Source organism: Barbus barbus, assembly GCF_936440315.1.
Source record: "Barbus barbus genome assembly, chromosome: 40".
Classification (NCBI taxonomy): Eukaryota; Metazoa; Chordata; class Actinopteri; order Cypriniformes; family Cyprinidae; genus Barbus; species Barbus barbus.
Window position 1 is genome coordinate 25,391,470 of NC_136718.1, and position 13,391 is coordinate 25,404,860.

General features: G+C 39.3%; 1 protein-coding gene across 1 annotated transcript in view; it reads left to right on the forward strand.

Annotated features, from left to right (window-relative positions):
• Positions 1-274: 274 nt before the first annotated feature.
• The window catches only part of col24a1 (collagen type XXIV alpha 1 chain), a gene marked incomplete at its 5' end in the record, with an annotated part of 101,198 nt that continues 88,081 nt past the window's right edge, over positions 275-13,391 (forward strand). The window contains 3 exons of the mRNA XM_079400418.1: positions 275-411; positions 2,426-2,496; positions 10,792-12,062. Of these exons, the coding sequence (XP_079256544.1) occupies positions 275-411; positions 2,426-2,496; positions 10,792-12,062 (1,479 nt within the window). The remainder of the gene's footprint in view (positions 412-2,425; positions 2,497-10,791; positions 12,063-13,391) is intronic.

A 13,391-nucleotide genomic window follows, 5' to 3' on the forward strand; every position in this document is an offset into this window, starting at 1 on the left:
ACAGAAATCATGCTTGGAAGATCGGTTTAGCATAATTGTAATTGTTAATGAGTTTTATGTCTTTTAAAATCACTGTTGCACAAGAAGATCTATGTTAGGTTTCTGGTTTGTAGCCCCGCCCACAGTGGAATCTTATTGGATCAAATTCTCATGTATTCTGATTGGTGTCAGTGTATTAGTTGCAGGAAACGTGTTGCATCGCTCCTAGTTAGGATGAGGTGTTACCATGATTTTACTGTGATTAAGGGCGTTTTATATGAACATCTCTTATCGCATGGCCTCGATTGGTTTACTGTTTGATTCTGGACTGTGTTCTGTTGATTCTGTACATCTGAGGAGCACATGCTGGGTTCCTGTAGTGAGTCTCTGGAGAACAGGCTTCCAGCAGGAATTCAGGCCTGAGGGATTCACGTACATCAGGAATGTCTTAAACACGTCTGATGCTTTCAATTCACACTGGAAAACAATGAAAGCATCATGCATGGCTTTACTGTACATGAGTGCTCACTTTCGGTTTGGTGTGAAGGTCGCAGTGATGTGGGTCAGATTTTGGCGGTTTGTGTGAAGGCCTTTATTTTGGCCGGAATTCCAGTCAAAACTAGCCTTCAAAAACCAATTCAGCATTATATGTGCAAAACGAGCAGTCTTTACAAATCAGTGCAAATATCTTGTTAAATCTATGAATTTATTGGAGGTGCAAAATGACATAAGAGTAGTCTTTTTTTAAAGAACGAAGTGATTAGGGCAAGTGATTAAAGCAAGAAAATAACTGGAAAATGGGGTCGGAAAATTAATTGGTTATGAATTACCGTATTGACCCAAATATAAGATGACCCTGATTATAAGACAACCCTCCTTTTTCCAGATGAAGCTTTTGGAAAAAGATTTTTGAAAACCAAATCTTGTGTTTTCATGAAAAAATAAAATTATTGTCATATTGCATATTTTTCCTATTTTAATTTTTGTTTTGAAAGTATGGTAAATACTGGTAAAATGTGCCAACAATTACATTTAAAAATATACACTGTTTGATATACCATAAAAATAACAGGTGGCCCATCTGAATTATATAACATTTAGCCATGTTCATTTATCCATCTTATACAGCCTATACCAAAACTGTATTAACAGTAGAAGTGAAATGTTATTGTAGTCTTCAAATCTGGGTACTGTCTTATGTTTTAAAATCACTTACAGAGGAAGTTTGTTCCCATTAGACTAACATGACAGTCAAGACTCACTCACTCGCGATCTTCTAACATTATTACAACACATTACGTATTTCATGGCACACTCATTTTATGCGTGTTTGGCGCCACCTGTTTTTGTGGGTGTATTATTGACATGTCAAAGTCTAGACCAGGCTTCCTCAAATCTTTCCCTGGAGGTCCAATCTGCTGCAGAGTTTAGCTCCAACCCTGATCAAACGCACCTACCTGTGATTTTCTAATGATCTTGAAGACATTGATTAGCAGCTCAGGTGTGTTTGATTAGTGTTAGAGCTAAACTCTGCAGGAAAGTGGATCTCATGGGCCAGATTTGAGGATCCTGAATATAAGACGACCTGTCTGGTCAATACAGTAATTCAATCAGTAGTCATTTAAAGGGAAACGTTTATCTTTCCGATTCCAGTGGAAAATATTTTTAAGACATGTTATACCTACAATAGCAAAAATTGGGTTAAATATGCAACAGCGAATTAACCTACTAAATTTAATGCAACATAGTTTGATCAGTCTGAAATGTTTAATACGGAATGGTGCATATATAATGATATGATTAAGAAACAGCATGTGATTTGCAGTACATACTACACTAAGGCGGCACGATTAATCAAAATAAAAACATAATCCTGAAACAGAAAAAAGTTTCAACCCTGCAGTATTCTTTCAAAATAAAAGTATGTTTTAATATTTGAAGATGAAGACATTTAAAAAAGCCTACTGTTGTAATGTAAAATAAAATAATTATTACTAGTATTATTATATTTATGTACTACATTTTTATCAGCACAATAATATTTATATTATATTATTACATATTTGTATTTATATCAATATAAATAATTTAATTTTAATAATATTATGATCATTTTAATAATATAAATATTTTTCATTTTGCAATTTTTATTTATATTTATTATTATTATTATAGCCATATTGATATATAATCACTAAGTTTTGGCCAAATTGTAAACTGCAGCCCTACAAACAAAAAGAGCAAGCCAAAAATCTTTTTAAAATCAAATTTTAAATTGCAGTTGCACTTTTTATCAGAAACGTTGCAATTCAGTCATTAATCAGTCTGCCACTATCAGACCAGTTCAATTTTTCAGAACTGGTTTCCACAATTAGATTTTTCTCCCAAACACAGTGTACAGTATGCTGGTGTTTTATGATTAAGTGTTTGTTGTTGATTTCCACAGGAGATTCCTCGTCCTCCTCCTGTCAACATGTGCGGCGCTGCTGTCAGCAGAAGAGCCATCAGCAGCTCCAGGTACACTCACCCTTCACCGTCTCACCTCTGACCTTTGACCTCTGAACTTCTGCATGGACTCAAGAGTTCTGCTTTAATTTAAAGCTAACACGTTTCCTTTGGATGTTGAAATATTTCCTTGTATTCCAGTTTAATACTCAGGGTAAATAGTTTGTAATAAGGCTTTTCAGTTCTTCAGTTTGACTGCGTTTTGTTTGTTTTCACCGATCAACGATCTGCCAGTGTGCATATTTTACTGTTAATATGAAACTGAGACTGTGTGAAATGCCTATGTAGATTGGATATAAACACACAGAGAAAGAGTGATGGGGGAAGAAACGAGAAGTGAGCAATGAGCAAACTCATAAAATATTTTACAGGCACTAAAGGGCCATTTTTGTATAATAATGCTTTTATCATGAGCTATAATATATGATTGGCTTGTGAATTACTGAGCGTTTATAAGCAGATTAAACAGTGTATTTTCATATAGTGAACAAAGTTTATATTTATGCATTTAGCAGATGCTTCATCCAAATCAACTTACAAGAGAAGAAGAAAAGGAAAAGAGGTTTGAGTGTGTGTGAGATTTTTATGGCAGCTTGTTTGCAACATTATTTTTTTATCATGTATCGTATAATATATGAGATCATATATCATAATTGCAAGTTATACTCTTTTTTTTTTTTTTTGCTCAAAATTCTAAGTTTACATCTTGCAATTCTGACTATTTTTTTATAATTCTTAGTTAAAATCTTGTAATTCTGAGTTTAAATCTGGTCATTCTGACTTTTATTTCTCAAATTGCGACTTTCTCGTAGTTCTAAATTAATATCTCGCAATTTTAATTATTTTTTTTCTCGCAATTATGACTTTTTCCTCATAACTCTGACATTATATCTTGCAATTCTGACTTTATCTCGCAATTGTGAGTTTAAATCTTGCAGTGTTGTATCTCGTAGTTATGGCTTTTTTCTCTGTATTCTGAATTTGCATCACAAAATTCTGAGTTTCCATCTCGCAATTCGTAATTCTGACATTTGTCTTGGATTTTTATTGGAAAAAAGTCATAATTTTAAGATATAAACCTAGAATTGCAAGAAAAAGTCAGAATTGTGAAATAAAAATGTATAATTATCTTTTGTTTTGTTTTTTTATTCCATGGCGGAAACAAGCTGCTATGAAATTTCCTGTAGAATGAAAGGAGTTTATTCAGAAGGAAACCAAAAATGAAGGAAGGACATTTGGAAGCAGCAAAGGAAGTTCAAAAGGAAGGAAATGCAAATGTTCAAACATAAAGAATTTTGTATGCGATTGTAAACGTGCTGCTCTCTCTTTTCATTGAATCGGTCGGCATGTCTGTTCTTGCGCTCTGAGCGACTCTCTATCTTTCGCTCTAGTCTTAATCGGTCATTTCCAGATTTCTGCAGGGCTCTTCTCTCACTGAAGACTGTACAGATACAGAGATACAGTGAGGAAGAGGTGGACATAGAGACTTCAGGTTCAGGCTGGTTTAGATGAACTCACAAGTCATTCAGGTTAGCCTGCGGTGAGCTGCTTTTCTCCTGAAGGAAACCTGATCTAAGCTGGTGGGAGTATTTTGGCATTTGCATCTATTTGTGTGAGATGGAAAAGATAAAATAAGATCGCAGGAAGAGAGATTGAGGGGGAAACATAAGCAACAGTGATTCAGACTGGGTGATAAATAGCAAATACAATATATTTAAATGATTTCGATCTAGAAGATATACAAAGTAATGGTGCATATGTCAATTTATTAAACATGTTTTTTTTAGGCCATTAAATTTCCAAAAGAAGAGCATGCTATTATACAAATTTCACAATCTGTTCTTGTTCAGACAGAGATGTTTTAATAGCATCACTGATTTAAACTTCAGCAAATGTTTTGACAGGTTGGCAAGTTCATTAATAACTTCAAACGATCTGTTTCAGTGATTCCATTCAAGACTCTGATTCAGCTATTTGTTGCAATTTAAATGATTTTGGGCATTTAAGATTTTTTTATATTTTTGAAACAAGTCTCACCAAGGCTGCATTTATTTGATTACAAAAATACAGTAATATTGTGAAATATTTTTAGAATTTAAAATAATCAGTGTCTATTTGAATATATGTAAAAATCATTTATTGCTGTAATCAAAGCTGAATTTTCAGCATCATTACTCCAGTCTTCAGTGTCACATGATCTTCAGAAATCATTCTAATATACTGATTTACTGCCTGATCAGCATTTCTGATTGTTATCAATGATGAAAAGAGTTGTGGTGCTTCATATTTTTATGGAAACTGTGACACATTTTCTTTTTCAGGATTCACAGATGAATAGAAAGTTCAAAAGAACAGCATTTATTTGAAATAGAAATCTTTTGTAACATTAGAAATGTCCTTTGTGATCAATTTTATGCATCCTTGCTGAATAAAAGCATGGATTTCTTTAAAAAAAAAAAGATTAGAAAGATTAGACCTCTAGAATTCAGTGCTACATTAACGACAGCTGCCGCTGGTCTAGGTGGAGGGGTGGAGGTTGTGACCCTCAGGGTTGGGAGTGGACGAGGTGACCAGCCCGAACATGGGAAGCATGACATAAGGCCGCAAAACACTCAGTAAAACTCACGAGTGTTCATTTTCTGCAGAACTCTGCAGCTCTTTCTACAGGCACAGATTTTGTGTAGGCCTGCTGATAGCATAGCCTTACAGTTTATACAGCATTTGATCTTTATCTGGAAACATCACTATAACAAAGATGATATAAAGATCAAACACTCACTGAGATACAAAACACTGTCTGGCTGCTGTTCAAGCTGCCATTAGTAAGAAAAGAATACACGTGCTGCTAAAAATAACTAAAACACCTTCAAACAATACAGGACAGCCTGCAGTAAAGAAGTTACACAAGCACACATGAATTATGATTGCACAACATCCTGAAGCCTTAAAGTATATCATTAGAAAACTGCTCGACTATCATTACACTGCGTGTTTGAGCTTACAGAAGATTGTTTATGATCTACTGTACATTCCTGTAGTGCAAACAGAAGAGCACATAGCTAGCCATGCCGAGGTCATGGGTTTGATTTCCAGGGAATGCATGAACTGATGAAATGTAGCGACACAGAAACCAAAATTAAACTTTTAAACTTTTAAAAACCAAAACTGGAAATAGTTAATTAATCAAATGTGTTTAATCAACACTCAAACAAAGGTGTATAAAAGCATTTAAAATGCACGTAAGACAACTTTTCAATGATAAAATTATGTTCCTGTACTAGTTCATTTTGGAAATATAAACATTTAAGTGGTGGCTCTAACAAAAACTTGCTAACATGCCACGTTAAAGTTCCAAATACTGACAGAATATGAGAGCTTAGACATTGTTTCATATCAAAAGTAACAAAGCAGTAAGCTTATTGCGATTATTGGATGGCAGGTGCGCTACAAGTAATGTTTTTAGTGATGTTTTATTCACAAATCCCAAAGAAGATATTCTGAAGTATGCTGGTAGCCAAGCAGTTTCTGGTAGCCTTTGATCTCCATAGTATGGAAAAAATACTGTGGAAGTCAATGGCTATACTCGTAACTGTTTGTTTATCAACATTCTGGATTTATCAAAATGCAAAAGTGTTGCTGTATTTGTAATAAGCATGGCTATAATGCTAAGTAGCACATAGTTATGTGGTTGCTAGGGTGTTCTGGGTGGTTTCTAAGTGGTTTCTTACTGGTTCAATGCAAAAAGAAAAAAGAAAAAAACCTTCCACCAACTGTCTACTCTGATTACTTGGTAAAATTGGGAGACAGGTTACACACAAGTCTGATCTTCTTAACATACATTTTTTGGTACTTCAGATGGCCAGAGTGCAACCAATTTCCACCAGGCTGGTTTCTCTGCATCTCTTCATGATTGTTCATGATAGCGACGCTCAAAAAACAAGTTATTGGCTGTTCAGTGTTCAATTTGAACTGCCAAAGAGGTGAAAGTTCACAGGGTCACCCATGTGCTACCAGTCAAAAACATGGCTGACTGAGCTTTGAAGTATAATTCTCTTTTATTTTTCACGGTTGTTTAAGATCCCGTCTGTTTTTAAAACCACACTGAATCAAGCAACAAAGAGTTTCGAGGCACAGTTATGGCCTGCACTGAACTTGTAACTCAAAGAACAGAAAGAACGAGAGGGAACAACGGTAACTTTGTGCCTCCACCGTTGTTGCCTTTTGCTTGTCATCTGTTTAAGCGGAGGATGAAGAAATCTGTTTAAACGAAAAGCAGAAAGTCTGGATTAGTAATGAAAGAGCCGGTTTCCAGCACAGCTCCTCAGACATCTCTCTGTGGACATTCTCAAACCATGTAAAAGCTTGTCTGTGTTTGCTGACAGGCGGACAAGCCTTCCTGCTCACTTGATCTCAAAAACAGACTGCTGTAGTTCCTTACGAATCTGCTCTGCTGCCCTCAGGCCTGTATAACTTACATTTACATTTAGTCAATTGGCAGGCGCTTTTATCCAAAGCGACTTACAGTTGGGAAATACAAAAAGAGATTCATCTTGAAGAGGCAATCAGGCAGAGGAAGTGCTCGTAACACCAAGTCTCAGTCATTGTTCAAATAAGTACAAGCTAGTAAGGGAGGGAGAGAAAGATAGAGGGAAAGAGTGAGGTTTTTTTTTTTGAGTTTAGGATGAAGTCAATTACTGCCGAAAGAGATGAGTTTTCAGTTGTTGCTTGAAGATTGACAGGGATCCAGCATTCCGGATAGGGGTGGTAAGATTATTCCATCAGCCAGGAATGGTGAACGAGAATGTTCTGGAGAGTGATTTTGAGCCTCTCTGTGATGGTACCACAAGGCGTCGCTCACTAGCAGATCTCAGATTTCTGGAGGGGATGTAGGTTCGTAATAGTGAGTGGAAGTAGGAGGGTGCTGAGCCGGTGGTAGTTCTGTATGCAAGCATCAGTGTCTTGAACTTGATGCAAGCTGCCACGGGTAGCCAGTGCAAGGAGATGAAGAGAGGTGTAACATGCGCTCTTTTGGGTTCGTTGAAGATCAGTCGTGCCGCTGCATTCTGAATCATTTGTAAAGGTTTGATTGTGTTTGATGGCAGACCAGCCAGAAGAGCATTGCAGTAGTCCAGTCTAGAAACGACAAGGGCCTGGACAAGAAGTTGTGCAGCATGCTTTGTCAGAAAGGACCTGATCTTTCTGATGTTGTGTAGTGCAAACCTGCAGGATCGAGCAGTCTTTGCAATGTGCTCTTTGAAGGTCAGCTGGTCATCAAAGATTACACCAAGATTTCTGACCTAAGTTGATGGGGTAATCATTGATGAGCCTAACTGAATCGTGAAGTCATGCTGTAGAGTCGGAGTGGCAGGGAAGACAAGAAGTTCAGTCTTTGCCAGGTTGAGCTGTAGGTGATGTTCTTTCATCCATGCCGAGATCTCCGCCAGGCAGCCTGAGATCCGTGCAGCTACCGTTGGGTCATCTGGTTGAAAAGAGAGATAGAGCTGTGTGTCATCGGCGTAGCAGTGATAGGAGAAGCCATGTGCATGTATGATGGGACCCAGCGATGTAGTGTGTGTGGAGAAGAGGAGGGGTCCAAGAACCGATCCCTAAGGAACTCCAGTGACCAGTTGATGTGGTTTGGATACTTCCCCTCCCTAGGCCACCCTGAAAGATCTACCGGTGAGATAGGATTCAAACCAGCGAAGTGGAATCCCAGTGATGCCCAGTGATGAGAGGGTAGACAGGAGGATCTGATGATTGACAGTGTCAAAAGCAGCAGAAAGATCCAGCAGAATGAGGACTGATGATTTGGAATCGGCCTTTGCAATTCGCAGGGCTTCAGTGACTGAGAGTAGCGCAGTCTCTGTTGAATGGCCACTCCTGAAACCTGACTGTTTAGCATCCAGTTTGTTGTACTGTGAAAGAAACCGTGAGAGCTGGTTGAAGACAACTCGTTCGAGTGTTTTCCCTACTAATGGAAGGAGAGAGACAGGTCTGTAGTTTTCTAAAAGAGAAGTGTTTAATGTAGGTTTTTTGATCAGTGGGGTTACCCGAGCCTGCTTGAATGCTGTGGGGAAGATGCCTGTGAGGAGGGATGTGTTGATAATGTGTGTGAGTGCCGGTAAGAGTGTGGGAGAGATTGTTTGGAGAAGGTGTGAGGGGATTGGGTCGAGAGGACATGTTGTAGGATGGCTGGAGAGGAGAAGTTTGGATACTTCTGCCTCAGTGAGGGGACAGAAGGAGAAGATGGGAGTTAGAGCAGTGGATGTGGTTGATTGGAGGTCCTGTAGAGTTGAGAACTGGTTACTGATTGTTCTAGTTTTGTCTGTGAAAAAAGAGGCAAAGTCGTCAGCGGTTATCAAAGTGGAGGGAGGTGGAGGAGGGGGACAGAGGAGAGAATTAAATGTTCTGAAGAGATTACGCATGTCTGGAGCGCTGTTGATCTTTTTGTGGAAATGTGAGGATTTGGCAGTGTGGACTTCAGTGCTAGTAGTGGTGAGGCGTTTGAGATCATACATCTTTATGTTGTATTTAAAGTCGGAGTGTGTAATTTCTTTGATGTTAAAATGCTTCTATTCTAGCTTAATATACAGAGACAGCAGGTAAACCATTTTCAGGTTAATTCTCCTGAAAAGTATGTTGTTATTGAACATTGCTCAAACAGCCGACTCAGCATTATGGACTCAACTGATTACGTGAGTTTGGTGCAGGACTATCTGTTGGGCTTGAAAACATTTGAAGTTGAACATTTGCAATTCTGTTTGGTGACTCTTGTGGAGCAGAAATTGCAAACGTTAATTTTTAACGTTAATTCAGTTTGGACAAGTCGACTTCCACTCAGAACAAGACCTTACCTTATCAGTTAATGGGTACAAGTGGGAAAGCAAGCATTTAACTAATGCTACTGCTTACCCAGTCATGTGTGCAATGTATTTAATGAAGTGTGGAATTTCTTAAATGTTAAAATGCTTCTATCCTACCTTAATATGCGCAAACAGCAGGTAAACCATTTGTAGGTTGATTTCCCTAAAAAATGTAGGCCTAAAACTCTGTGGCATTATTAAACATTGTTACGTTTGCATGAGCGTCCCAACACAGCAGCATGGACTCATCCAATGCATCCAATGCACGGGACTATCTGTTGGTCTTGAAAATATTTAAGGTTTGCAATTCTGTTTGGTGGCTCAAGTGGTGCAGGAATTGCAAACTTCACCTTTAAGTCCAAATTCCAGAGAACCAGAGCCTTATCGGTTTATGGGTGTAAGTGGGTAAGTCTGGGTTAGGAACAAGCATTTAGGTAAAGCTAATTTGTCCTAAAAACATCAGTAAGTAATATGCATTCACTGATGCTCCACTAGAGCCTCCACCTAAATGTCTGTGACTTTTGTTGTTTATCCAAGTCAAAATATGCAATGAAGCATGATTTAAATTTGATGCTAACAAATAGCTCATATAAGATGCTAATGGATATTTGCACTATTCAAGAAGTAAACCTAATGAAATTATGTGTGATATTTTTAAACTGAATCTAAACCAGGACTCTTCAACTGCAGGCCCGGAGGGATGGTGTCCTGCAGACTTCAGATCCAACCTTATCAAACACCCTGGAACAAGTCTTTCACGGTGTTCAGAATTACTTGCAAATTACTTACAGGTGTGTTTAATTTAGGTTGGAACTAAAGTCTGCAGAACGCCGGCCCCCCCAGGACTGGAATTGAAGAGCTGTGGTCTAAACTAAACAGATATGATGAGATATTAGTTCCTTAAAATGTCCTTTCTCGTCTCTCAGATGCACAAAGACTAATAACATTTGACAGAAAAAAAGAGAAAAAATCTTCACAGAAATAGAACGAGAGAAAAAAGATGTGTGAATTGAGACCGCTACTTTCTTCTCATTGTCTCTCTTCATCTGGACCACAGATGCTATTCAAGGGCTCATGGGTAATTCGTGATGTCATGGATGTCAAAGCACATATTCATACCATTTGTGTGGTTTATATTATACAGGCCCTCTGAGTCAGAAATTGTTTTATGGTGACTGTCAGCCAAATTAAATTATTTAACCGATTTAAATTAAAGCCGTGGCCTAGCGCGTGGACTAGTTGCTCATCTCTAGTGCTCATCCTTTAGTTTCAAGGTTTGAACAAACTTGGGACACTCTAGCATCACGTTAAAAACCACTTTGAACACCCCAGCAGAACCAACCACACAACAAACTAGCATAGATTGTCTTTCTTGTGGTGTTTACCTAGCCAAACCCCGCTTAGCTTCCTTGTTGCTTACAATTGTCTTTTTCTTTCTCTTAAGGTGTAGACCTTATTCATCAGCTGGGCCTTTCTGGTCGCAGAGACATACACTCTTCCGGGACACCTTACCTCACCTCCCTTGCTTCATCTCTGTCTATCCTGCCCTCTGGTGTTGGGGTTATCCTCGGATGGGATGCCCTCATTGAGGCCCCATCGGTGGACCTGCTCCCCGCAGGCGTGGAGGAGGAGTTTTCTATCATAGTGAGCTTAAGCTCCTGGCGAGCGAACAATGCCTTTATTTTTAGTGTGCGTGACGGCAGGGACAGACTACAGTTTGGCTTGCAGCTCCTGCCCGGAAGGGTAGTGGTTTACACAGGTGAGAAAGCATCGATCTACTTCAAGTACGATGTGCAAGATGGACATTGGCACTCCTTCTCTGTCGGGGTCCGGCCACGCTCCGTATCTTTCCATGCACGCTGTGGGGCTGTGCAGTACGGCGAGGAAACACTGACCCGTCCACAGACGTTGAGCTCTGAAGGCCGCCTCTCTGTAGGAAGGATGGACTCCAGGGCGGTGCAGTTTGAAGGAGCATTATGCCAGCTGGATATTTACCCCTCTGCCCAAGCTGCGGCGCACTACTGTGACTATGTTAAAAAACAGTGCAGACTGTCCGACACCTTCCGATCTCTGTCAGGGAGCTCAGAGTCCCCATTCCCATCAGTTTCTCCTTCCCCAAAGTTCCACCACAGCTCTTCGGAATCACACACATTTAGCTCAACTCTTGCTGATCACTCCACCAGCTCTGTTCCCACAGCACTTTTTGACCAGTTTTCAACCACAAGCTCTCCAATGTTTCGGTCCAGCACACCTAGGCACATGAACCCATCTTCAAGAACTTTCAGCAAGGTGCAATCCCTGAACCTCACTCCAGAGACTTCCACAAGCAACCCCACAACAGAGAATACACTTGACGGTGAAAATAACACTGAGAATCAGCCGCTTCTCAAGAAGCCCAGAGCAACTCCCAGGGCCACCCCAGACTTGATCACCATCGTCAAGCAGAGCCGTTTGAAAGAGGCCTTGAGGAATGACGGTAGATCCCACCAATCCAACAAAGAGCTTCTGCAGGCCAATCCTAAAGTGAACAGCACCATTCTGTACCGTGAAGAGAGCAGCTACAACCTGGTGGACCAATCTGAGGAACAGGTTCAGGAAGGGGTGCACGACGCAGGATACTCAGAGGGTTACGGATACGACTATGGTTTTGAAGAAGACGAATATTTCTTCGACTACGATGGATTTGTTGGTCCTAAAGGAGAACCGGGTCCTCCAGTAAGTACTCTCTGATTATCTTTCTTGTGTTTTTGAATGACTTCCATAATCTTCAGAATCAAGTCGCTGCAAGCCAGAGCAAAGCTTTACTTGAGAATGTATCCAAATTACAATGCATTAGCGTTCAGGGTAATTTATAGCTTTTTCTTGGGCAGAATGAAAAGCTCTTTGAGAGAGAGTGTGCACTTGGATGTGTTTCTGTGAATCATATTTGATCGGGCGTCTACTGGGCAAGAGAAGAAGTAAATAATTTGTCAGTGACAGGTACTGATTTAGAAGCAAGGTGATAGTTTGTCCTCCCAGACTTACAGGTGGTTATAATAGCATGTTTCAAGTGACCGCCAGTTGCTCGTGCTGTAATTTGACTGATCTGCTAATTTACGCTTCCATTTTTAATGGAGTTTGCCTCACATAGCAACAAGATAAGCAGGTGATGTCAAAACACTCAGTCTAGTCTAATTCTGCTTTCAAAGTCATGTCAGGATGATCATGTTTATGAGATGAGTGCACTCGAATGCCACCACAATGTTGTAATTAGTTGTGGGGAAACTCTAGGGTTTCTTTCCGAGCCGGAGGCGTATCATTGCTAGTCATCAATATAAGCTGTAATGGTGAATGTTTATGGTACAGTTTAGTTTGTCTGTTGATGAACAGTGCTAGATACTATCTATTTAGCCCACTTATGAGATGCCAGGCCTATTAGGTGAACCTACATTACCCGTCATTCTTTGGAGTAGCACACAAATGATGAAGTATAAAGATTAACTTAGATTCAATTGTAGTACATAGATTCAACTGTGCATCTTAGATTTTCATTACTGTCTTTTTCTTCACCCATCAAAGACATGAGGCTATTTTGGCATTAGCATAAATATTCCTGTGTTGGGTAGTGAAAAATAAAGAAGTAAGATATTTCCCAGATTGTCCATTTTTATTCTGACCCAAATAATTTCCCAAGGGGACTTTGGGCAACTTGATAATGCCAGACTCTATGGGTCAAAAATTATTAGCACTGGCTTAGATCTCAGTTTACGTTTATGGTATTACAGTACAAAATGATCCGATTTGGTGTTCAAATAAAGTTTGATGTATACATGTTATAATATGTGTGCTGCCAGAGGGAATGATGGTAAATAGGCCCATCATGAAATAGCACTGGCTTGGCTCTCGGTTATGGTTTTGCTATACTAATACTGCATGACTTCTTACTCCTTGCCTTCTTCATTGTTTTAGCATTGGCTTGGATTACTCATGTCTTGATTTACACATGCTAAATATAGCAAAGTACATGAAATAAACTCTCAACAGCAGAACTGCAGGGTGGAGCGC